A 26980-nucleotide genomic window follows, 5' to 3' on the forward strand; every position below is an offset into this window, starting at 1 on the left:
AATACAAGACTGAAGGGAGTTTCCAGAATTACTTAGCTCAAATTATAAATTCACTTACCCTGTTAATGTTATCAAAACCAAAATGGGTTACTTCTTCAGTGATTTTCATATTAGCATCATATATTATTACAAAAAACAGTATTATTACAAAAAACAGTAGGGTTATTGATTTAGAGCTAAAAGACCAGATAAAAGACATTAATCAAATACCCTCATTTTACCAAATAAAGAACCTGAAGTCTAGAGAGTCTAAGCATTGAGGGGGGGATTTAATTCCAAGATCCTCTGTGCTCTCTATGCTATGCAATATGAATACTTTTTAAAATCAAGTATATTATTACAACAGAATTCTTTAATGTCATTAAGACTAACAGGAATGAGAAATGTTAACTGAACTGGAAAGACCTTCCTTATGCTAAAGATGAGTCAGGGGGAGGGTTGTAGAACCAGGAAAAAAAGATACATGCTAAGCCTAACTATATAAAAGTGAATGAGATTGAATGAACAAAGTATCCTGAAGGGGACCTAACCAGAGTGACTAAAAAAATTTGGAAGGTGCTTGATACGTTGAAATTAATTTCCGTGTAAATGGCTGTATTAATAGTCCATTTTTTGTTGTCATTTTAGTTGTGTCTGACCCTTTGAGACCCCATTTGGGTTTGGTTGTTTTTCCCCTAAAAAAATACTGGAGTGATTCCTTTTCCAATTCATTTTCCACCTGAGGAAACTGAGGCAAATGGGGTTAAGGGACTTGTCCAGGGTCACATAGCTAATAAGTGTATGCAACTATATTTAAATTCAGGAAGAGGAGTCTTTCTGACTCCAGATCTGGCAATCCATCCAATGAACCACTTAGATGTTTTACATTGAGTTTAAAACAAATATTAAATTTTTAAAAAGGTAAGATCCACTACGTGGCTTAGTAAATATAGACAACTAGAATTTCATCTTGAAAAAAAGGCTAGATTTAAAAAAAAATTATTTAATTAATTTAGACTTTTTTTCATAGATACATGATTCATATTCTTTCCCTTTCCTCCTCCCTTCCCACTCCCATAGCCAAAAAGCAATTCCACTGAGTTTTAGGTGTATCATTGATCAAGACCTATTTCCATATTATTAATATTTACAATAGAGTGATCATTTAGAGTCTACATCCTTAATCATATCCTCATTGACCCATGTGATCAAGCAGTTGCTTTTCTTCTGTGTTTCTACTCCCACAGTTCTTCCTCTGAAGGTGGATATCATTCTTTCTCATAGATCCCTTAGAATTGTCCTGGATTACTCCTTTTCAGCTAGTAGAGAAGTCCATTACATTTGATTGTACCACAGTGTATCTGTCTCTGTGTACAACATTCTCCTGGTTCTGCTCAAAAGGATAGATTTTATCTGGATATAGGAAAGAGAAAAGGTTATAGAATAGAGATCTAGTTTTCCTTTTAGCACACTGAATCTCCTTGTCCATAAAGTAAGCAGATACCACAGAAAACTTATGTATTTCTCTGAATATGCACAGTAGAAAGAGCTTTTGTAATAATCCTTCATGAATTTATGCAGTACTGTATTTACCTGTGAATTATAATGCATTTTAAAATGTTATGGTTGGGGGGCAGCTGGGTGGCTCAATGGATTGAGAGCCAGACCTAGAGATGGGAGGTCCTAGGTTCAAATCCGGCCTCAGCCACTTCCTAGCTGTGTGATCCCATTGCCTAGCCCTTACCACTCTTCTGCCTTGGAGCCAATACAAAGTATTGACTCCAAGACGGAAGGTAGGGGTTTAAAAAAAAATGTTATGGTTGAAAGAAATGAATTACTTACTGGGGTTGGGGTGTTGGGATTTGACAATGCATTGAAATTGGCATATAGGGAATGGTAATGTGCCAACCCCAAACTGGATGAACATTTTTACAGTTCTCTATTTGTTTGTCATTTGGAGCATTTTCCATCTGTTGACAGTTTGGATTTCTTTCTTTGAAAACTGCCTGTTTATTATCCTTTGACCATTTATCTATTAGGAAGTCAACTTCTTAACAAAACAAAGAAAGTCACCACTTAGCATCCAACCAAAATATTCCATATGTAATATGTAATGTCTCTGCCTACTGTAAGTGTGAAAAGTAAAGAGCTTCCTTTCTGTTGTATTTTGAAGTTGTTGCCTAATTGAGGTTATTTTGTATTATGTTTGGTTCATCATATACGTTGATTCCTAGTAGTGTGGTCATGAAATTGTTTTACATAGAACACAAACTTCAATGCAAAGTAAATTCATGTGTGAAAGGGTAATCCAACAAAATGATAAAAAGAAAAATTAGATAAGGTATCCTATAGGCTAAAAAAATTCAGGGGAAGTCAGCCTCAAAAACGTATGAGAAGCTCTTAAGAATAAAATTCTGAAAACACAGAAAAGAAACAATCCCAATAAGGAAGACAAGAAGAACCTGTCTAAAGAAACTCATTTGGATTCTTGTGAAACTCCTCAACCAACTTACATTTTTTTAAAACATGCAGAAGAAACTAGAAGCCAGTACAAACTTTGATTTGGGCCAAATTCTAGAATGTATTAACAAAGAAGCAATGAGACAACATCTGGAAAAGAAGCAGCATGGTATAGTGAAAAAAGCACAATGGATTCGGAATCAGGGGTCCTAAGTTCCAATCCTGCTTCTGCCACACACTAGTTTTGCCACCTTGGATGTCATATCACTCAAATTCTCTTCCTTCATTAGTAAAAATGAGGAGATTGGATTAATTGTTCTCTCCAAGGTCTCTTTAAGTTCTAAATATATAATCCTATGAAACAAAATGTCCTGGAAAATTAGTCTTATTTCCTTCCTTGATTTTATTGTTATTAATTGTGTCCAACTCTTTGTGACTCCATTTGGGATTTTCTTGGCAATGATACTGGAGTGGTTTGCCATTTCCTTCTCCAGCTCATCTTACAATTGAGAAAACCAAGGCAAGTAGGGTAAGTCACTTACCCAGAGTCACACTGCTATTAAGTACCTGATGTCAAATTTGAACTCAGATCTTCTTGACTCCAGGCTGTGCCCATCTTTCTTGATAAGGTTACTAAATTAACAAACCAAGTTAATTCTGCAGAAATGGCTTACCTTTTAGCAAAGCCTTTGATAAAGTCTCTCATGATGGCTGATTTGATCTTGTTACAAAAGAATGGGTGGAAATGAAATCTCCTGACTCAAGGACTTTCTTCTTTCTTTCTTCTTCTCCTCCCCCTCCTCCTCCTTCTTCTCTTCTTCCTCCCCCTTTTCCTCCTTCCATTCCCCCTCCTTTTCCTCCATCACCAGATTAAAAAAATGTATAATAATAATATACATTATGCCTTTCATGTTTCTGTTTCTCAGTTCTTTCTCTGGAGGTGGACATTCACAAGTTAGTCTTTAGATATTAATTTTGTAGCTGTTTATAATGTTCTCTTGGTTCTACTCCTTCACTCCTCATAACTTCATGTAGGTCTTTCCAAGGATTTAAAAAATTAACCTGCTTACCATTTCTTATGGCATAGTAGTATTCCTTCATAATAATATACCACAATTTGTTCAGCCATTCCATAACTGATGTTTATCTCCTTGATTTCCAGTTCTTTGCCACCTTAAAGAGAGCTGTTTTAAATATTTTGGAACATAGAGGTTTCCTTTCTTTTTTCCCTGATCTCCTTGGGAAACAGACCCTACAGTGGAATTGCTGAGCCTAAGGATATGTCCATTTGAAATCTGAGGACCCCCAAATTTGACCTTGTCACATGAGAATTTCTCCAGAAGGGAGATCCCATACTCAGAAGTTTCAGACTAAGAACAGACCTTAAAGTATTTGGTGGTCCCAGTTAGGTGGGGTTAGCCCACTCAATCAGATGTTAAGTACCCTTTTGTTCTGGTAGTTTCCTCCAGGGTGTCAAAGTCCTTTCTCAGGTAGCCCATCCCCAGCTGGACTGGATCTTTCCCTTTTGTGTCCATTGTAAAGCATCAGCCTCCCCTTGATGATCCTGTCTTGTACTTCTCATTTCTTTGTAGCCATTGTAAAGCCATGTTCCCCAAGAGGCACATAAGTTCCCCAGTTTTCATGGTACTTTGGAGCTATCATCTCATGTGGTGGTACTCCCAGGGATAGTATGCCAGAGTGTCAGAGCCTTTGACTCTGTGTGGTTTTGGGCTGGTGACTGTGTGGAGGCCTAAATATTGAACACTATTCCTCTCCTTATTAAAGACTTGGTTTTTCTGACTATTTAATAATTCTGTTTTTTTTTTAAATTGACATATATATATATATGAAATTTTATTGCTCTTTGGACATAATTCCAAATTGCTCTCAAAAATGGTAGGATCAGTTCATAGTTCCACCAACAATATATTAGTGTCCCCATTTTTTTCATATTCCCTCCAACATTTGTCATTATTTTGCCCTTTTATCGTTTTAGCCAATCTGATGAATGTGAGATGATATCAGTTGTTTTGAGTTGCATTTTTCTAATCAGTAGTGATTTAGAACAAGGAGCCCAGATTCTAAGGAGGGGAAATAGATATACATTACTATGTACATAAAAGATGGGTGCAGGAAATTTTTGAGGAAAGGTATGGCCTGGGGAGAGGACATGGCAAGATCTTCTGGGCAATTTGGAACTATGCCCAAAGGGCTATAAAATTGTTCATACCCTTTGTATATCACTACTGGGGCTGAATCCCAAAGAGATAATAAAAAAGGGGAAAGGACCTACAAAAATATTTATAGCTGCTCTTTTTGTAGTGTCAAATAAGGGATGACCATCAATTAGGGAAGAGCTGAACAAATTGTGGTATGTGTTGGTGATGAAATACTATTGTACTATAAGAAATGGTAAGCAGGGATGAATTCAGAAAAAGCTGGAAATGATGCCTAGTGAAATAAGCAGAACAGGGAGAATATTGTACACAGTTAAAGCAATATTGTAGGATGAGCAACCGTGAAAACTTGGCTACTCTAAGCAATGCAAAGATCTAGGACAATCCTGAAAGATTTATGAGGAAGAATGCTATCATCTCCAGAGAAAGAGCTGTTGGAGTCCATGGATGCAGATTAAAACAGACTATCTTTCGCATAAGTGTATTTACAGTTTTATTTTGGGGTTTTGGTTTTGTATTACTGTGCTCTTACAACAACGACCAATTATGGAAGTGTGGCATGATACTAAAAAATAAATTTTTAAAAAGGAAAGGTCTCCTGCAGTCTCTAAATTGCCTTCAGGTTTGCAAATTAAAAAGAAAAAAAGTCTCAATTTAACTGGGAGTCTCCTTTCTTTTCTCTGACCTCCTCCCTCCCAGTCCTTGCTCTGCTTCCATTGCCTCTGTGTCTGCTTCTTTCTGTACCAGACATTGCTTTGTGGTAAAATCACTCAGAAAGAGCCTTCTGAGTGGGCACCCACAAAAACATGTCCTGAACAGGTGCTTTCACTGTTCTGGCTCTGCTTTTTCCCACGCTATCTCCCCGCAGCACCCATTCGGGCTTCCGGAGCATCTCGTCCTTTGGCCTAGGTGAGTGAGTGCTGTTGATGGGAAAGCAGTTTTCCACACTTGTCCAGAGGTGGTGCAGGAGGCTTATGAGTGGAGCCCGTGAGCCCAGTTCCTCGGGAGCCCCTTCCCCACCCGGGTGCCTCCTTCCTTCCTCCCCAGGTCTGCCTTTAGCCCCGGGAGAGGAAGGGTTACAATTTCCGAAAGTAGCAACCGCCCTGATGATCAGGGTTTCCTGGTTCCTAGCAGTTCCTGCCTCTTTCGCCGGTGACGCGAGCCGGCGATGACCAAATATGTCCATTTCCCTTCTTCCCGCAGCTGCCTCCTCAGCCGTCCGGCTCCCGCACTAGTCCGGGAACCCAAGGTAGGCTCTTGTAGACTCAGATCCCCGGGATCCCGGTGCCCAGGACGCGCAAAAGAATTCGTGCCCGGCCGGCGCCCTCCTCTCCCCTTGGAAGCCTTAGGCGTTTTCTGCATCCTCCCTGGCGTATCTCCCTCCCTCCCTCCGGAGAGATGTCCTTCAGGCAAGGTAGAAGGAGCGTCTCTTTCAAACTTGTGGCGGGTTTGGTTTGCATCCCCACTCAGAATGCCCCTAAGCAACGGGGAGAAGGCGGGACTAGCGCGGGGCGTGGGGGGCGGGGGAGCCGGGGGATTCTTCCCACCGCTTAGTGGTTGGTGATGAAGGAAGGAAGCGACTGTGCTGCAGTGGCTTCGGTTGAAATTGCTGGTGTTTCGCCCCGCCGAAGCTGCCTCCTCCCTGATTCCCAGCAGCTTCCAGTTCGACGCGCGGCTCAGTCCTATTCTGGGGACTTTCACCTGCTTTTTCCGACTCCCTTTTTTAAAAGCCTCGCCTGGTCACCTCCTTCCTCACTCCGTTTCCGGGAAGATGCCTCCCGGGGTCCGCATCCAGCCGGGCCACTGCACCGCCCTACCTCCTCACCTGAGGCAAATTTTTGTCCTTTCCGTTGTTTGGGGAATCCGAAGGTGCGGCTGGCTGCGAGCTCCGTGCAATTCTAGCCTACCTGGGGACTTTCACTGAATCTCCAGTTAGACAGTAGCACGGCTTCAGAGATGTAGTTTAAAAAAAAGGATAAGGAATCTCTCCGGGCTTTTCACTAAGCTGGAGGGTTGTTGTTGTTTTGTTGTTTTTAATTTTTCTGTAATCTTGCAGAGTAGGAGGATTGGGGAGTTTTTGCATTAACTGAAATCAGCTAAACCTCATTAAGGAACGCTTCGACCAAGAAAGCCGGGCAAGGGCATACCGTGGGGCTGGTCAGGGCTGGGTGACCTGCCGCAAACCCTGTTTTCCGTCTGGGCTGGCTCTCTGCAGTAAACCAGACCTTTCTGACCCAATTTCAACCGGTCCTCTTTTCTTTCCTGCTCCCCACCCATCACTAACATCTCACCCTCCCTGGTGATGAAGGTCGGCCACTTCCACCTGGGGCTGCGTTTAGCGGCAGGGAAGGTGAGAAGTGTCTCGAAGATGTGGGGCTGAAATCCCGGGAGCCTCTCCTGCCTCAGCCAGGCTGCTGCTCAGGCTGGACCCGAACGGCAGGCTGCCGCAGAAACTCTGGTGGGAATGGCCCCACGCAAGCCCCACGAGCTGTGGGGAGACGATTTGTTTTTGTTTGGGAGCGTTTGCAGCTACGGCTTTACCTGGACTGTTCTTGCGGTGGGAGACCCTTGGGCTTTGTGAATGATTGTTTGTTAGTCAAGAATTGATCTAGCTTCTCAGGCCAAAAGTCTCGGGTGCATTAGGAACCTCGAGTGCGCCCTGGCTATTTGCGTCCTAACTCCCCAGTGGCTGAGCATCAGTCACAGAGTAGAAGGAATGAACAGGCTTCCAGTTTCTAGACTTATCTGTATTCCGTGGATCATATTCTCTCTTTGCATTCATGTTCATTGCCAGGCCTTTCAGGTTGCAATGTGGAGTCTATTGGCTTTTGCCCATTATATTTATTTCCACGGGGCTTTTATAAGCTCAACAACCGGTCAGACTAGAATGCTTTCTCCTGCTTTTCTCTGAAATCAAGCCACCTCCGGAAGAGGATGAGACGCTTATTTACTGCCTCGTGTTTGCCAGTGGAGGGGAAGATGAGAGTGTGCATGCAGTGGGGAGCCAAAAGTCAGGGACAGGGTTCTGTTCTCTCAACTGCCAGTTCTAAATCATCTCCTCGGTGCCCTTCAGGGTGCCCCCGTTATTGTGTGCCCAACACTGGCACGATGCAACTTGGGGTCAATTACCCCTTCCAGCACGGTTTTCATTTTCTCATTTAGAGTTGCTTCACATGTCTGAATGAAGGCTTTTGACATCTGGCAGCATCCTTGCTGTCTGCTTCAAGTTGCAGCCTGGGAAAGGGCAGGGACCCGGTCTGTTGGTCTTTCTTGGTTATAGCTCTCAGTTTAGCACATCATCCAGGGTGGGGCCAAATGTTCATTTGTGTGTTAAATTAGAACTCCTTAAAGCCACAATGTGGAAGCTCTGCAGTATCTTATACCATCATCATTATTACTTATAATAGTAATTATTATGATTACTTAGAAAGGGCCATGAAGAGATGCAGAGTATCACCCAAGGAGAAGTATCATGAAGGAAATCAGGGATATAATATTTTTACTGAAAAAGAGCCAGGTCATCATGTTGTAGGAAAGATAGTTAACGGGTGATCTACTGACATTCCTACAATGTTAAGAGGTCAAGAACCATTTTTTTCCCTTTAGAAGTCTAATGAAGCCTGTAGACCCCTTTGTAGAATAATCTTTTTAAATGCAGAAAACAATTTAAACTATTTAAATTAAAAAATTAAATTAAAATGATTTAAAGAGAAGATCAATTGTATTGAACTACAGTTATTAAGAAATTGAGAAAACAAGTTCATGAACTGAGATTAATAACTGCTAGTAGAGCAAATGTCCCAATCTATTGGGAAGATCCTCCTTTTGGAGGAATGATAGAACATCAATCACTGAATAAGGGCCAATGAATCAATGATATAAAGGCCAATTATCTGTCAGATGCTTGATTAAGTACCGGGGATAAAAAAGAAAAAAATAAGATAGTCTTTGCTGTCAAGGAACTTATATCTAGAGAACATGAGCCAGAGATGTTAGGGTAGAGAAGGCATGGATTTCACTCTTCACAGTGAGAGAGTGCCCGCCTTGATGGAATATCAGTATCCATCCAAATATCTAAGTAATGCAAAATTCGCATCATTTGTATACTATGTAAATACATTTATATGCATGTGCTCAGTGATTCGGAGTCTCTTCCATGCTACTGATGATGCATCCCTGGTCCTGACGACCAGCTTTGCTGTATTCAGAGGGGTGGCCTCCTGGTGATGAATTTTTCAGCTGCAGCCACTGCTAAGGATCATTGTCTCCCTAGGTGTTGTGATGGGTTGTCATCTATTTTACAAGAATTGACAAAACCACCGAAGTATAATATATATAACTAATGCCCACAATTTTTAGAGTTTTATAGTTTATAAAGTACTTCTGTATGTATGCCTTGTCTTGTTGGATCCTTATGGCTCCCCTGTAAGGTAGGTAGGGTAGGTATTATTTATTCCCATTTTATAGACCAAAGAATTGAGGTTTAGGGAGACTGGAAAGGTCATATATCTAAAAAGTAATGGATCTGGGGGCAGCTAAGTGGTTCAGTGGATTGAGAGGCAAGCCTGAAATGGGAGGTCCTGAGCTCAAATCCAGCCTCAGACTAGCCTCAGAGCCTGAATGCTTAGCCCTTACTGCTCTTTTACCTTGGAACCAATATATATTATTGATTCTAAGAGGGAAGGTAAACATTTAAGAAAAAAATGAATCTGAGTCTAAAGCCCAAGTCTTATGTTTTTCAAGTCCATCAGTCAGTGCTCTTTCCACCACCCCATGCTACTTACTGGCAAGAGAGACCAAGTTTTGCCTCTTTCTGTATTTCTAGTTCTTAGCATGATACCTGGCACATTATTGTCATTTAATTGTTTCAGTCATGCCCATCTCTTTGTGACTCTGTTTGGAATTTTCTTGGCAAAGATACTAGAGTGGTTTACCATTTCCTTTTATAGCTCATTTGACAGAGGAGGAAACTGAGGCAAACAAGGTTAAGTGATTTGCCCAGGGTCACACAACTAGTCATTGTCCAAGGTCAGATCGGAGCTCAGGGCTTCCTGACTCCTGGCTTGGCATTCTGTCCACTAAGCTGTACTTAATAAGTGTTTACTGACTGATTTCTATTTCTGATTATAGCCTTTTTGTGAGTAACAGGTGGGGGGAGCAGAAGTGCAAGATACCCAGCAGGTTTTTGGCAGTAGGTTTGGAGCAACCCATCCCAAAGCACCTTGACTAGATTGAGAGGGAAGAAGTAATAGCCTGGGGATAGGAATGAGGCCTGTATCCTTCTCACTGCTGGTGACTCACTCCAAAACTTGGGATAGAAGTGATTTTTACCTCCATTGTTTTCTGCTTCCCTATATAAAGTGAAAGTCACCTTTGCTCTAATACCAAGCACCAAAATTCTTTGGCAAAAATATAACCCAGTACCTTTATATTAATACTGACTCAGAGAAGTGTGTGTTACAAATTTAATGTTTGAGTCTTTTTTTCTTTTCTTTTTTTTTTGAAATTTCTTCATCAAATTTATTCTTTTTTTAAATTTTATAATATTTTATTTGATCATTTCCAAGTATTATTCATTAAAGACAAAGATCATTTTCTTTTCCTCCCCCCCCCCACTCCCCGTAGCCGATGCGTGATTCCACTGGGTATCACATGTGTTCTTGATTCGAACCCATTGTCATGTTGTTAGTATTTGCATTAGAGTGTTCGTTTAGAGTCTCTCCTCTGTCATGTCCCCTCAGCCATTGTAGTCAGGCAGTTGCTTTTACTCAGTGTTTCAACTCCCACAGTTTATCCTCTGCTTATGAATAGTGTTTTTTCTGCTGGATCCCTGCAAATTGTTCAGGGACATTACACCGCCACTAATGGAGAAGTCCATTATGTTCGATTATACCACAGTGTATTAGTCTCTGTGTACAATGTTCTCCTGGTTCTGCTCCTCTCGCTCTGCATCACTTCCTGGAGGTTGTTCCAGTCTCCATGGAATTCCTCCACTTTATTATTCCTTTTAGCACAATAGTATTCCATCACCAACATATGCCACAATTTGTTCAGCCATTCCCCAATTGAAGGGCATCCCCTCATTTTCCAATTTTTTGCCACCACAAAGAGCTCAGCTATGAATATTCTTGTACATGACTTTTTCCTTATTATCTCTTTGGGGTACAAACCCAGCAGTGCTATGGCTGGATCAAAGGGCAGGCACTCTTTTAGCGCCTTTTGGGCATAGTTCCAAATTGTCCTCCAGAATGGTTGGATCAGTTCACAACTCCACCAGCAATGCATTAATGTCCCTACTTTGCCACATCCCCTCCAGCATTCATTACTTTCCTTTGCTATCATGCTAGCCAGTCTGCTAGGTGTGAGGTGATACCTCAGAGTTGTTTTGATTTGCATCTCTCTGATTATGAGAGATTTAGAACACTTCTTCATGTGCTTATTAATAGTTTTGATTTCTTTATCTGAGAACTGCCTATCCATGTCCCTTGCCCATTTATCAATTGGAGAATGGCTTGATTTTTTTGTACAATTGATTTAGCTCTTTATAAATTTGAGTAATTAAACCTTTGTCAGAGGTTTCTATGAAGATTTTTTCCCCAATTTGTTCTTCTGATTTTAGTTACATTGGTTTTGTTTGTACTAAAGCTTTTTAATTTGATGTAGTCAAAATTATTTATTTTACATTTTGTGATTCTTTCTATGTCTTGCTTGGTTTTAAAGTCTTTGCCCTCCCAAAGGTCTGACATGTATACTATTCTGTGTTTACCCAATTTACTTATGGTTTCCTTCTTTATGTTTAAGTCACTCACCCATTTTGAATTTATCTTGGTGTAGGGTGTGAGGTGTTGATCAATTCCTAGTCTCTCCCACACTGTCTTCCAATTTTCCCAGCAGTTTTTATCGAATAGTGGATTTTTGTCCCAAAAGCTGGGATCTTTGGGTTTATCGTATACTGTCTTGCTGAGGTCGCTTTCCCCCAGTCTATTCCACTGATCTTCCTTTCTGTCTCTTAGCCAGTACCAAATTGTTTTGATGACTGCTGCTTTGTAATATAGTTTAAGGTCTGGGACTGCAAGGCCCCCATCATATGTGTTTTTTTTCATTATTTCCCTGGATATCCTTGATCTTTTGTTATTCCAGATGAATTTTGTTATGGTTTTTTTCTAAATCAGTAAAGAAATATTTTGGGAGTTCAATGGGTATGGCACTAAATAGATAAATAAGTTTGGATAGGATGGTCATTTTTATTATATTGGCTCATCCTATCCATGAGCAGTTAATGTTTTTCCAATTGTTCAAGTCTAGTTTTAGTTGTGTGGAGAGTGTTTTGTAGTTGTGTTCATATAGTTCCTGTGTTTGTTTCGGGAGATAGATTCCTAACTATTTTATTTTGTCTAGGGTAATTTTGAATGGGATTTCTCTTTCTAGTTCTTGCTGCTGAGCTGTGTTGGAATTATATAGAAATGCTGATGACTTATGTGGGTTTTTATTTTGTATCCTGCAACTTTACTAAAGTTGTTGATTATTTCGATTAGCTTTTTGGTTGAATCTCTAGGATTCTTTAAGTAGACCATCATGTCATCTGCAAAGAGCGATAATTTGGTCTCCTCCTTGCCTATTTTGATGCCTTCAATTTCTTTTTCTTCTCTAATTGCTACTGCTAGTGTTTCTAATACAATGTCAAATAATAGAGGTGATAATGGGCATCCTTGTTTCACTCCTGATCTTAATGGGAATGGATTTAGTTTATCCCCATTGCAGATGATATTAGCTGATGGTTTTAGATATATACTGTTTATTATTTTTAGGAATGACCCTTCTATTCCTATGCTTTCTAGTGTTTTTAGTAGGAATGGGTGTTGTATTTTATCAAAGGCTTTTTCTGCATCTATTGAGATAATCATGTGGTTCTTGTTGGTTTGCTTGTTGATGTGGTCAATTATGTGGATGGTTTTCCTAATGTTGAACCAGCCCTGCATCCCTGGTATAAATCCTACTTGATCATGGCGGATGACCCTTCTAATCACTTGCTGGAGTCTTTTTGCTAGTATCCTATTTAAGATTTTTGCATCTATATTCATTAGGGAGATTGGTCTATAATTTTCTTTCTCTGTTTTTGGCCTGCCTGGTTTTGGAATCAGTACCATGCTTGTGTCATAAAAGGAGTTTGGTAGAACTCCCTCTTTGCTTATTATGTCAAATAGTTTGTATAGTATTGGGATTAACTGTTCTCTGAATGTTTGATAGAATTCGCTGGTGAATCCATCAGGCCCTGGGGATTTTTTCTTAGGAAGTTCTTTGATGGCCTGTTGGATTTCTTTTTCTGATATGGGATTATTTAAGAAAACTATTTCTTCTTCTGTTAGTCTAGGCAATTTATATTTTTGTAAATATTCATCCATATCACCTAGGTTGGTATATTTATTGCCATATAGTTGGGCAAAGTAGTTTTTAATGATTGCCTTAATTTCCTCTTCATTGGAGGTGAGATCCCCCTTCTCATCCTTGATGCTGTTAATTTGCCTTTCTTCTTTCCTTTTTTTAATTAAATTAACCAGTACTTTGTCTATTTTGTCTGTTTTTTCAAAGTACCAACTTCTAGTCTTGTTTATTAGCTCAATAGTTCTGTCACTTTCTATTTTGTTAATTTCTCCCTTAATTTTTAGGATCTCTAGTATGGTTTTCTTCTGGGGGTTTTTAATTTGTTCATTCTCAAGTTTTTTGATTTGCATTTCCAATTCCTTGGTCTCTGTCCTCCCTAATTTGTTAATATATGCACTCAGGGATATGAATTTTCCTCTAAGTACTGCCTTGGCTGCATCCCATAAGGTTTGAAAGGATGTTTCGCCATTGTCATTTTCTTCAACGAAATTGTTAATTGTTTCTATGATTTCTTCTCTAACTATCCGATTTTGGAGTATCATGTTATTTAATTTCCAATTAATTTTTGATTTGGGTCTCCATGTACCCTTGCCGATCAATATTTTAATTGCCTTGTGGTCTGAAAAGGCTGCAGTTAATATTTCTGCTTTTCTGCATTTGAGTGCCATGTTTCTATGACCTAGTGTATGATCTATTTTTGTGAATGTGCCATGTGGTGCTGAAAAGAAGGTGTATTCTTTTTTGTCCCTATTTATTTTTCTCCATATGTCTATTAACTCTAATTTTTCTAAGATTTCATTCACCTCTTTTACCTCAAAAATAAAGAATTATTTAAAAAACAAATTAAAAAATTTTCTTTTAAAAGACTGCCCTAACAGATGATGAAATAGTGAATTAGCTTATGAAGGACTTTGTAGAACTTTTGTTGTTTTTGCAGGCTTGTAGAACTTTTTTTCCTTAGGTAGCTTTGCAAAGAGGATAGACAACAATCCAGAGACAGGGGGGCATTATCTCTAGCTAGTGGTCCTCTTGAGGCTCCCTTCCAGGTGTAAGTTTTGATGAAAATAAACCCAGCCAACCCTGTCACTCGGGGTTCTTCCATGCACCCAAGTGCGGCCACAGGGTATTGGGACTCTGTTAGGTGCAGTGATTATTATGGGCAGGCGGGATGCTAGGCCAATGGCGGTCACTCAGTGGATTCTGAAGTATCTTTGTATAGGTTTCATTCAAAACGAGAAGTCATGGGTATGACATGGTGGGGAATGTCTCTGACAGTGTCTGCAGTATGATTTCTAAGGTCAGGAAGGCGCCCCCTGGATTAGCAGAACTTAAATGATAGGGTTTTAGATGAAAGGCATCATTGGCCTCTAGTCTCGTCCCTCTCCTGTAGAGAGCCGACAGACTCAGCATCCTTAAACCTCACCTTCATTCAGCCTCTCTCCTTATTCTCCAGCTCCTCTGACTTGCCTATTGCCACAATTCTGGCACCTCTCATGGAAGTGAGTCAAACTAGCCTTTCAAATGCCCTCTCTTGCTGGAAGTCTCTCTTCTGACTTGGTAATGAATGACCTTTCCCTACCCAGACCTCAGGTAGAGCTTGGCTTGTACCTTTCGTGCCCTGCTCAGCTGCTATTTTGCATCAGTTATTCCTTTTTGTGTCACATCCCTTAGTAGGCTGTAAGCTCCAGAGGGCAAGGGGCTTGACTTATCTAAACTTTGTATTGCCTCGACTATTGGACTGTCTTCGGTCCACAGTGCTTGCTTGCTCCACAAACAGTTGTTCAGTTGTAACCAGTCCCAAATCCTCATCCTCATCCTCATCCTGGCTTACAGGGCCCTCTCTAGTCATGTTCCACCCTATCTGTCCAATGTTTTGTCTGACTATTCCCCAAGGGGAGCCCTTTGCTGAAGTCAGGCATGACTTCGAATATCACGCTAATTCCCTTCTGTTTCTCTTTATTCAGGGTGCTGCCTCTCCAGCAGAGGATGCTCTCTTTCCTCCTCTGTCTGGTACCTCTTTTCTCCCATGTGCCTCCCTCTTCCCCTCTATGTAGGATGCACTCGTTGCCACCTGTCTCCATTTATCATAAGATTCTTTTAAAGTTCAACTCCAGTTTGACTGGAGTTCAACTCCTACCTTCCCCATGAAACGTTCTTCAATCACACTGCCCACACTGATGTCCCTGCTCTCAAACTATCGCATCTCTCCTTACCACCCAGTTTATAAGCTGGCTCTCATGAAAGTACTATATTTTATGCTCCTCTCATCTTCCTTATAGTGCCCCACACAAAACTGGACACATAGCAAAGGGTTGCATAAATATTTGTGAATCGATTGATCTTTGGGAAAGGTTGTAGTCCCGAGGAACAGATGATGGGCCTCTTTCAATCCAAATTATTAAGTACTTGTTAAATGCTTATTTTAAATGAAAAGGTGATTGGATAGCTAATGATTATATAGATGGATAGAGGAACCCTCAAAGAAGGAGAGGTTTTCAGTGTGTCTGGCCTGTGGTAGATGCTGGGCATTACAAGATGAAAAAAAAAATAGCATTATCCCTACTCTCAAAGAGTTTGCAATCTAATAAATGCTTTATATATAGAAAAAAATAAGTATGATTCCAAGTAGAATAGGACAAGGCAGGGGAGAAATCCAGACAAAATTCTTTACGTTCCAACTTTCTGATTCATTATTCAGCTACTTTATGACTTATCTCCTTTGCCAGGTCTTTAACCCCTCAGACACCTGACCAACACTTGCCAAGTCCAGGGAGCAAAAAGAATTCCCAATATTTCAAACCTTTGCTCTTTAAGGACTTTGTCTCTGATCCACTGTAATTCTAATTTGTCAAGATCATCAAAGGATCAAACTCTTCAAGAAAGTGAGAATACAAGAAGCATGCTCTATTCAATTTCCCTATCCAATTCCTTCTTTGTCTAAAACGATGCCAAAAAATGAATTCTAAATCAAAAGAAAATTATCACATGACCTACGTTTTGTCTTTAGGTTCTTCATAACCTTAGCTGGTAGAGTTCTATATCTATCTTGTGTAAAGAAGTTAGCACTGGGTGCTGTCTCTAGGGATGGGAGAGCAACTGTTTGGTTGCTAATGAATTTATGTTGATGGCATTGATGCCAAAGTCCAATGTAAACACCTTTAGCAATCTTTTCTGTATAATGACTTAGTGAGTTTGCTTATGCATTTATGCAAAAACTAGCTACAGTGATTTTTTATTAATCATAAATTTCATTTCTAAATTATTCATTTTAAATAAATGATGAACATATTTGTTTCTAAATAGAAATACTAGGCTTAAAATATTTGTTAATATAATTGTTAATATAACAAATATTATGTTATAATGCTATAATATTTTTATTTTATTAAAGTTATATTAAGTAATTTAACAATAAATGACATTAATAAACAACAATTTATTTAATGATAAAATCATTTGTTCTTTAATTATGAGGTGTTATAGGTAAAAGTTTTAGGGAAGGGTAACAGAAGGGATAACACTAACAAATTATATAAAAGGAGCTTATTTAATTAAATAAGAATAAGGGAATTGGAAGGGGATCAGGGGAGTACCTATTACTATTAACCCACCCAGGTATTAAATATAAATAAACCTTAACTAACTAAACTACAAAGGGTTAGTAATGTCCACAGGGCCAGATTCTCACAGACTCCAGAGTTCTTGGTTGGGTCAAACAGCAGGATCAAGATGTAGGGTCCTCACAAGGTCCAGAAAGGGAGGAGGTTCGCACCATTCACAATGTCCACCAGAGTGAAGGGGTACTCTCACTCAACCTTATTGATAATCCAAAGTCCTTGGCAGCTCCTCAACTGGTTCTTCAGGGAGACCACTAGGCACACCTTCCAGTCTACCACTCAGTTTGAGAGAGTTTCCAACAGACTTAGAATCCTGACCCAGCCAAGCTCTGTGGAATCTTGATTTTGTACCATCCCAGGCTGCCAGCCTGCATTGCTATGCCCTGCTAGAAATCCTTTCCTACAGAGGGTAGGAATGCAATAGGGGACAGAACTGGACTTGGCATCTGATGGGTTTGGTGGCAAGTCCTGCTTTTGACACAGACTGGGAGCCCCCTTGAGGATCACCTAATAATCTCTCTGTGCCCTGGACAGTGCAAATGAAGAGTTCTATTTTGTGTTGGGACTATAGCTGGAATATTTTGTCAAGGTTTACACTTTAGAAGGGACATTGAAATCTTGGAGTGCCTCCATGGAAGGATGACTGATATGGCAAGGGGACTCAAGATGGGTGGATATAATTGTCTTCAAATCTTGGTATGTTATTATGCTACGGAGGAATTTTAACCAGAAAGACATATCCAAATGGCGCATATCACTTTAGCTCTTTCTGCCTCGGTTTTCTCATCTGTAAAATTAAAACATATCCTTAGTGGTTTTCAAGGCCCCTTCTAGTTCTAAATCCATAAACCTATAATTCTTCTTGGTCCCAGAGGGCAGAATAGGACCAGAAGGAGAAAATTACAGGAAGGCAAATTTTGGTTCAATACAGGGAAGAATTTCTCAATCAGATTTGCTTCAAAGTGGAATAATTGCTTTGAGAGGTAATGAGTTTCTCTGTCACTGAGAGTATTCAGACAGTGAATGATCCCTTATCAGGAATGCCATTGGGAGAATGAAGCATTGCCTTCGCCTCTGAGATTCTATGGTTATTGGTAATATGATCAGAGAAGCCAAGCAGAGCCAGGGGTAGTTGTTCATTAGAAGACCTTTGGTAAAGAACAGGTGCTGTCCAGAATTTGCCCAGATGCATACAATATAACCAAGCAGCTGCAGGTCTATAAAACGTGACTGAATCAATTGCTGTTACTAACGGTGGTTTACTTTGGATCACTGATGACTGCATTAAAGAGGAAGAGGGCGGAACCAAGATAGACAGATTAGGAGCAGCCATCCAGCCAAACTCCCCTAACATTCTCCTCTATACAATTTTAAAATAGTGCCTCAAACCAAGTTTTAGAATGACAGAGCCCATGAAAGATCAAAATGAGATATTTTTCTGGCCTAAGAGAACTCAAGAGGTTGGCAGGAGAAATCTTGGCACCAGGGTTTAGCCCTGTGCATGACCCACACATACTTTGGGAGCTCTCAGCCCAGAGACTGTACGGGAATCAGAGATTACAGGGGGCCATTTGCTGGCACTGGGGACAGCTGGTACTCACTGGCAAATCTATTGCCCAAACACAGTTCCAGGGTTGCAGTTCCAGGGTAAAGAAGAACACTGGGGGTCAGTTACAAGGGAACAGGGGCTCTGATCATAATACCTTGAAAAGAGGTATTATGGCTACGGGGGACCAGGGGTCCTTCCTGGGTAAAGACTGGGTAAAGACACAGACCAGGAAATCAGAAACCATACCTCTCCCAGGATCATACCACCTTGGAAACACCAAAAACTTGCAGACCCCCAGAACTAGCTTGAAAACAGCAATACAATTTAAAAAATAAATAAAGAAAAAGAAAACAGCAATACATAAAAGCCTGGAACTTGGGATAGGGCCTCCCTACCACCAGGTGAATAAAGTCCAACTTTAACATAAAGTTCAAAGTCAAGAAATAGGCTGGAAAAATGGACAAACAACAACAAAAAAGAATCCAACCATTAAAAAGCTTCTATGGTGCAGATTGGCTAACATGACAGTTATGGAAAGTAATGAATGCTGGAGGGGATGTGGCAAAGTAGGTACATTAATTCATTGCTGGTGGAGTTGTGAACTGATCCAGCCATTCTGGAGGGCAATTTGGAACTATGCACAAAGGGCGATAAAAGAATGTCTACCCTTTGATCCAGCCATAGCACTGCTGGGTTTGTACCCCAAAGAGATAATAAGGAAAAAGACTTGTACAAGAATATTCATAGCTACATTCTTTGTGGTGGCCAAAAAATTGGAAAATGAGGAGATGCTGTTCAATTGGGGAATGGCTGAACAAATTGTGATATATGTTGGTCATGGAATACTATTGTGCTAAAAGGAATAATAAAGTGGAGGAATTCCATGGAGACTGGAACAACCTCCAGGAAGTGATGCAGAGCGAGAGGAGCAGAACCAGGAGAACATTGTACACAGAGACAAACACACTGTGGTATAATCGAATATAATGGACTTCTCCATTAGTGGCGGTGTAATGTCCCTGCACAATCTGCAGGGATCAAGGAGAAAAAAAACACTATCCAAAAGCAGAGGACAAACTGAGGGAGTAGAAACACCAAGGAAAAGCAACTGCCTGACTACAATGGCTGAGGGGACATGACAGAGGAAAGACTCTGAGCGAACACTCTGATGCAAATACTAACAACATGGCAATGGGTTCAAGTCAAGAACACATATGATACCAGTGGAATCACGCGTCGGCCACGGGGGGTGGGAGGGAGGAAAAGAAAATGATCTTTGTCTTTAATGAAAAATGCATGGAAATGATCAAATAAAATACTATAAAATTAAAAAAAAAAAAAGCTTCTATGGTGGCTGGGAAGACCAAGATATAAACTCAAAAGAAGACAATAGTGTGAAAATAGCTACAATAAAAATCTCAAAGAAAAATGCTTATTAGACCCAAGTCCAACAAGAATTCCTGGAAGAGTTAAGAAACAAATGACTGGTAGAGGAAAAATAAGTGAGAGTGATGCCAGAAAATTATTAAAAGAGAATTAACAGAAAGCAGCTAGGTGGCTCAATGGATAGAGAGCCAGGTTTAGAGTTGGGGCTGGGGGAGGTTCAGTTCAAATCTAGCCTCAGATACTTTGAGGCTGTGTGACCCTAGGCAAATCACCTAACGCCGGTTCCCTAGCCCTTACCACTCTTCTGCCTTGAAACCAATATATAGTACTGATTCTAAAGTGGAAGTTTAGAGTTTATTTTATTTTTTAAAGAGAGAGAACTAACAGTTTGGTAAAAGAGGCACCAAAAAAAAAATCAGAGAATATATCATCTTAAAAAGCAAAATGGTAAAAGAAGCACAAAAAATCACTGAAGAAAATAAATGTTTTAAAAGCAGAATTGACCAGAGAAGCCTATAAGACTTGTCCTGGTCACATAGATTTTACTAAAGTTTGTCCTATCTTTCCATTTAGCTCCCCTCTTTACCAACAGGAACAACTTGGTTATATTTATATCCATGACTCATTAACACTTAGGGGAAATTATGCCTCTTATTCTTATCCAATGATTAAGGTATTTTGTTATTGTAAAGGTAGGATTCTGGAAGTCTGGGACTCCTGACTACTGGTCATCAAAGAGAATTTGGCCAGCAGCAGAGGGAATCCCAGAGGTATGGATTATTCATTTGAAGCATTGTGTATCAGTCTTCTCTGTTCCTAAAAATGAGCTGAAAAAGAGAACCATATCTTAGGCAGGAAGCAGAGGGTGAATGCATAGCCCAAGAGGGAATGAGGCGACAGGATATCTGTTTTTGGCCTCTGGAAAGAGCTGATGGGATGCCAATGGGTTCTGGAGGGGGGCAGGGGAGAATAACTTAGAGTTGCTTATGAAAATAGGCTCAAATGCTAGGATTCATTTGACAGCACCTAAAAATAAAATTAACTGCTGACTATGACTATGTATCACCTAATTACGATATAGTGAACAGAGCACAAGATTTTGGATTGGGAGAACTGAGTTCCAGTCCTACTTCTTCCACTTGCCAGCTATGGGAATATGGGTGGATCAGCTATCCTCTCTGAACTTCAATTTTCTTATCTGTAAAATGGAGATAGTCATGTTTGCATTATGTACTTAACAGGAAGTTGTCAGGAAATTGCTTAGTAAACTCCAAAGCATTTTATAAATATGAAATATTATAAATAAGTCAAAGAGATGTGGATCGAGAGTCAGGGTGGAACTTCCTTGGAAGATCTTCAAGAGAGGACTGACGGCATCACTTAGGTCTATTAGGGATAATCAGAAATTCAGGAGAAATCTTGGCGAGATTAGATAGGGAATGCTTTTTTCTTGTTTAGAGGGTAATGGAAATGTAGTGCTTTACAAAGTGAAAACCTCCTCCATCTTCCTTCTCCCTTGCCTATAGACAGGCACTGAGATAAAGTCTGGGAAACAACTTCTAAGAGAGGTTCTTAACTTTTTCATATATCATGGAACATTTTGGCAGTCAAACCAGTCAATATTTATAAAGTGCCTTTGATAAATGCCCTTCCACCTCTCCTTCCTTCTTCTTCTTCCTCCCTTCCCCTCTCCTATTTTTACAAATGAGGAAACTGAGGTCCACGGACTTTAAGTGACTTGTATGAGGTTACAGTGGGAGAGGAAGAAAAGAAGAGAATAAACATTTATATATCCAGACACAGTGCTAAGCAGTTTTTATAAATACTGTGTCATTTCAAAGATTTAATTTGAAGGACACTGAAAAGCCAGAGAGAGTCCAAAGGGAGGCAACTAAGGTGGTAAGAGACCTTCAGTCATGCCAAATGAAGAATCAGCTGAAGGAACCAGGGATGGTTAACCTGGAGAAATGCCTTTAAAAGAGCATAACCATCTTTAAGAAGTTTAAGAGCTATGGCGAGGAAGAAGGATTAAATTAATTCTGATTTAACAAACTTCAACTTATTTTGGTAAACATTTATTAAATGCTTCTCATGTGTTAGACAAAAATAAAATGGTCCCTATCATCCAGGAGTTGACATTCAACTGGAAGATATAACACATGCTTGGACAAGTAAATAGAAAGTCTGGTCAGAGTTTTGCCAAAAAATTTCTAGAGGGAGAAACACCAAGAATTGACTTGATCAGGAAAGGCCTCCCATAAGAGGTAGCCCCTGAGCTAGACTTGGCAAAAAGCTAGGAATTTTAAGGAGTAGAAGAGAGAGAATGTAGTATATGGAGCCTAGCTAACACAAGCTGGCCTAGAATGGAGAGTCCATAAGGAAGTCATATGAAGTAAGACTGGAAAGATTGGTAAGGCCCCATACTGGAGGGCTTTTTTTTTTTTTTAACCCTTATCTTCCCTCTTAGAATAATTCTGGGTATTGGTTCTAAGGCAGAAGAACAGAAAGGGCTAGTGTTAAGAGACTTGCCCAAATTCACACGTCTAGGAAGTTTCTGGGGTTAGATTTGCACCTAGAACCTCCCATCTCTGGTCCTGGCTGTCAATCCACTAAGCCATCTACCTGCCTCCATATGGAGGGCTTTTAATTCCAGGTTGAGGATTTAAAATTTTTTATTCTGTAGGTAATAATATTGGAGATTTCTGATAAAGGTGTGGGGTGATCAATCAGTTGTTTTTATTATATTCATTTGGCAACTGTGTAGTGGCTAGAATGTGATGAGGGCCTTGGTCCTAAAGGGCTAAATGATGAGTAGAAGTTGCCAAAAGTCAGATTTAGGCATCAGGGAAGACAGAGCTAAGTAGCAGTTGGTGGGATCTGAAAGGGAAATGAGCTGCCTCAGCAGGCGGTGAATATACCTTTCAGGGAAGGCTCAATGATCACTTGCCCTTTGTATTGAAGAAGGGTTCTGTTTTTCAGCCTCTGGTTAAACTAGATGGGCTTTGAAGTCCTAGCTAACTGTGAAATGATATAATTCTGTAATGGACTCATCAGTCATCTGGGCTATTTCTGTTTATTTCTCCTCCAGTTCAGACCCAGGGCAACAGGGACTGAGGTAAAGTCGGACAGAGATTCAAAATGTATTTCTCGGGTTCCTCTTCAGTAGACTTTTCAATTGGGAAATGTTGGGGGGGAAGGATTTCCAGTCACAAGCAGGAAAAGAGTGGAGACCTCGCTTCTCAAAGTGGGGTTCAGGGGAGACCGCTGATGTTTAGGGTTGACTCAGAGAGAGGAGAGGGGGTTTGAAGATTTTCCCCCTTCTGCCTTCCCTCCTTAGCTATGGCTGCTCTCCCAGATTTGCTCTTATCCCTCTTGTCCCCCCCCTCCACTACTCCAGACCAAAGGATCTCTCCCCTTGATCTGTTCACTCGAACTTGATTCACAGCTTGGGGAAAAGATAACTATTTTAATATCAACTCAATCAGGATAATACAAAGGAATAACTGGCAGGGAAAGAATGGGAAAGAAAAGTGGGGAAAAAGGGGGTCCCTTTCTCTAGCTAAAACCTTTTCCCCTCCCTCCTAGAGTTTGGGGGGAAACTCAGACTTTGGCAGCCTGAGCCTCCCTGAGAGAAAGTTATGTTGACTGACCCTGGGTTTGGCCCCTTGGCCACAGTTCAGACCCAGGGCAACAGGAGCTGAGGTAAAGTCTGACAGATTCAAAATGCCTTTTCTCAGGTTTCTATTCTTTGGGTCCCTTCAATTGGGAAGTGTTGGGGGGGGAGTCACAAGCAGGAAAAAGTGGGTAACCCTCAGGAGAAAGTCTCATTCCAATTTCTCTCTTCGGCTTTTCCCAGCCAGAATCTTCTCCTCCTCCAGATTCCAAACTCCCAGGGCCCCTCCCTCGTCGAGGTGATCAGTTCCCCACACTCTTCAGCCTGGCACTTTTTCTTTATGTGCCAGCCTCTATCACACAGGGATCTCAGCTGATCAAATTGTCTCAGGTATTAAATTATTACTTAGCATAGACAGTAGTTGAAAATTATTGATTAAATGGTACCACACATAAAACTTTGCAAAACTTAAAATGCTATATAAATGAAAGTTATTCTTCTTATTTAATTACCTTCTGTCCTAGTAACAACTCTAAGAAGGGTAAGGGATAGGCAAATGAGGTTAAATGGCTTGCGGGGGGGGGGGTGTCAAACAGCTAGGAAGTGTATGAAATCAGATTTGAACCCAGACCAGTGCCACCTAGCTGCCTCATGATTACTAATTTTCAAAATGTATTTAATTAATTAATTTAGAATAATTTTCCATGGTTACATGATTCCTGTTCCATTATTATTATTTTTTAAAGGACTGTTGAGCCCCCACTCTTGTGAAGCCTAAGTTACAATAAATATAAGGCAGGACAAAGGTACTCTTTTGGAAGAAGTCATGCACTGAGATAGAAGAGAGAGTGAAATCCTTATCAGCCAAATGACCCTTTGCCCCAGAACAGTCTCATATAATTGAGATTCCCACAGCAGTCCTAGGGGACAAAGGGTGAAACTGTTCTCAAAGGTCAGTGTCAAGCCTCCTTTCCAGTTAGAGCTCACAGAATAATCAGAGAAGGGGGAAAATAGTGCAGAGCTGCATAAAAGAACTGCTTTCTTGGGCAGGAAAGCTTCTTCTAGGGAGAAGTGGAAAATAGTGAGCATACTTGCTTTTAAAATTAGGAATTTTAGGGGGCAGCTGGGTGACTCAGTGGATTGAGAGCCAGACCCAGAGATGAGAGGTCCTGGGTTCAAATCTGGCCTCAGGCACTTCCCAGCTGTGTGACCCTGGGCAAGTCACTTACCCCATATTGCCTAGCCCTTACCTCTCTTCTGCCTTGGAGCCAGTACACAGTATTGACTCCAAGATTGAAGATATGGGTTTAAATAATAATAATAATAATAATAAAATTAGGAACTTCCTGTTAGCAATGACTCTGTGATGTCACTGATGTGGGAACTCCCTCTCTCTTGCACTGAAGATTGCAACCCAACCACAGCTTCTCATTATACTCAAGTCTTAGCCTTGCCTCCAGTGAATTCTCCTGAAACAGAGATGCCTGATATACTACAAAAGTTAACAAGGATACTCCGGGTCCATATGCTAAGGGCTGTGAAGAGAGGACCACGGAGGGGGAGGCAGAGAAAGACTGAGCATGATGAGAAGAGAAAGGGGAAGAATCAGAGAGAGAGAGAGACAGACAGACAGAGGAGTGAGAAATAAAGATAAGGAGATGGCCACAAGGTTTAGTAGGTCGGGGTGAACTTGAAGTCACACTCAGCAAGTCAGTGGGACCTTGACTCATTATCTATAATAATTTTATGTTTTGATGCATTTAGGCATATATGTGGCATATAGCATATAGCACTAGGCTCAGAGTCAGGAAGATCTGAGTTCAAATGCAGCCCCAGGTACTGTTAGCTGTGTGACCCTAGGCAAGTTATTTAACCTCTTATCTGCCTCAGTTTCCTCATCTTTCAAAGGGGGAAAATAATAGCACCCACCTTCCAGGGTGGTTGTGAGGATAAAATGACATTTATAAATAACTTTGCAAACCATAGTTATAAAGATAGATGCTAACTTTTATTTATTAGTAGTAATTTTATCACTATGTTCTCGCTGCCAGTGGAGATCGCAAACCAGCCCATTTCTTTTTGTCCTTTGTTTTTCTTGCCTATATCTTCCCATAAGTGTATTCTTTTCCCTCTTTTATACTTGTCTTCAGGGTGTTCCAAAAGTCTTAGTGTAGTTTTAAGCTGTTCTTTAAGCTATTCAAGTTTGTTATTGTTATTAAATCAGAGGATTGAGACTCTAAGTAGGCTATGTTGCTGGAGCTCTTTTCTTTAGTCAATCATCAAATCAAGCCTTGATGGTTTTTCTATTTGTAGCAGTCTAACCCATATGTATAATTAAGAGGCAAGGATTGTGAGTGGGCACATGGCCATTCTGCGCATGGCAATGGACTCTGTTCCCAGCTTGGCTGGAGTTAGGGCACGAAACCTTGCTTCCCTTTGTCTCACTCACCTGAGGATAAAAACTCCACCTTCACCTTGTCGTAATTTGCAATTATCCAATGGCAATACACTATGTAACTCATCAGTATGTATTGAGACACTGTGTAACTTATCAATATGTATTGAGTTCATTTGTGTATCAAAGAGATTAAATAGGGAAGCCGTGGCCAGCTCCTCCTTTTTGGACAATCTCACAGGTTTGCTCAACACTGTCTTTCCACCTTTCTCTCTCCTCTATCTCTACCTGAGGCCTGGCCTTTGGCCAGGTGTCTCTTTCTTTTCCAATGCTAATACCTAGCATTCTCTAATTCTCTCTATTAGTCTCTATTCATTCTCCTAGCTGAGTTTTATCATCCTCTGATCCCTGAAGTGTTAAATTGGGATCTCTGGACGGAATATAGCCTCCCAGTGACGTCCATTGATCGCGGCTTGGCTGCGGCTCCAAAATATTAATGATAACTGACCTCTGACTCATTATTGACATCTCGAATTTGTCTCCCTCACTCCCTTCGCGGCATCCAGAACTTCTATCCCTTTCCTATCTTCCTTCCTTAAGGCTTCTTGCAGGACCGAGAAGCTTTACTATTATTTCTTAAATCCAGCCCCCTCCTTTCCCCATCTACTAATTTGTTATATCATTTTCTCCCACTTTAATGGATGCAATCATTCCTCCACCTGATCTCCCTCTTTCCAATATCTCCCCTTGCCCATCCATCTCTCACTATTGCCATGAGGAACAATGAGGACTGTGGGGTTATGAGCTCTCCAGCTGAATAGACATCATGGAAAATTAGAGGATAGGGCCAGCTGGCTGAGCAAACAAGCACAAAGATGCCCACAGGCAAAATGAGTGTGCCAAGGTGACTCTTCATCTAAGTCACCTGAACACATTTAAAGAATGTGTGTCAGCGTGAATAATCTATGTGAAGGGGCTGCATTCTTTATCCATTGTCAAAAGTTTATAGCTGAAATCCCTAAGCCTTGCCTTAGCTCTTCTCTCCACCCTTGTGATTCCTAGATGTTTTATCTCAGAATTCCAAAATCACAGAATTTGAGAGTTGGAAGGGACCTGAAGAGCCAGCCCTTAGGTAGAAGAAACCCACTCTGTATCATACCCAGTGAGTGATGATCAGTCCTCTCCTTGAAGAGCTCCAGGAAGGAGAGGAAGCCATCACCTCTAGAGATGTCATTCCATTCTGGGACAGCTCTAATTCTTAGAAATGGCTTATATTGGCCTCTTTACAACGTCTACCTTTTGTTCCTGGTTTCTGAACAGAACGAGGAGAATCCTCCCTTCACAAGACAAGCTTCAGATTCTTGAGACAGCTTTTACGTCCCCTTCCTTGGTACGATCCTCTTTCTGCTTCAGATGCCACCT

General features: G+C 40.6%; 1 protein-coding gene across 2 annotated transcripts in view; it reads left to right on the plus strand.

Annotated features, from left to right (window-relative positions):
* Positions 1–5795: 5795 nt before the first annotated feature.
* PFKFB3 (6-phosphofructo-2-kinase/fructose-2,6-biphosphatase 3) overlaps positions 5796–26980 on the plus strand; it is a 135351-nt gene continuing 114166 nt past the window's right edge. Inside the window, exon 1 of one of the 2 annotated variants that reach the window (XM_056799428.1) lies at positions 5796–6030. In XM_056799428.1, the coding sequence (XP_056655406.1) occupies positions 6015–6030 (16 nt within the window). In that variant the 5' untranslated portion in view covers positions 5796–6014. The remainder of the gene's footprint in view (positions 6031–26980) is intronic. The other variant, XM_007503932.3, reaches the window with a different exon arrangement.

Source organism: Monodelphis domestica, chromosome 5 (genome assembly GCF_027887165.1).
Source record: "Monodelphis domestica isolate mMonDom1 chromosome 5, mMonDom1.pri, whole genome shotgun sequence".
NCBI lineage: Eukaryota > Metazoa > Chordata > Mammalia > Didelphimorphia > Didelphidae > Monodelphis > Monodelphis domestica.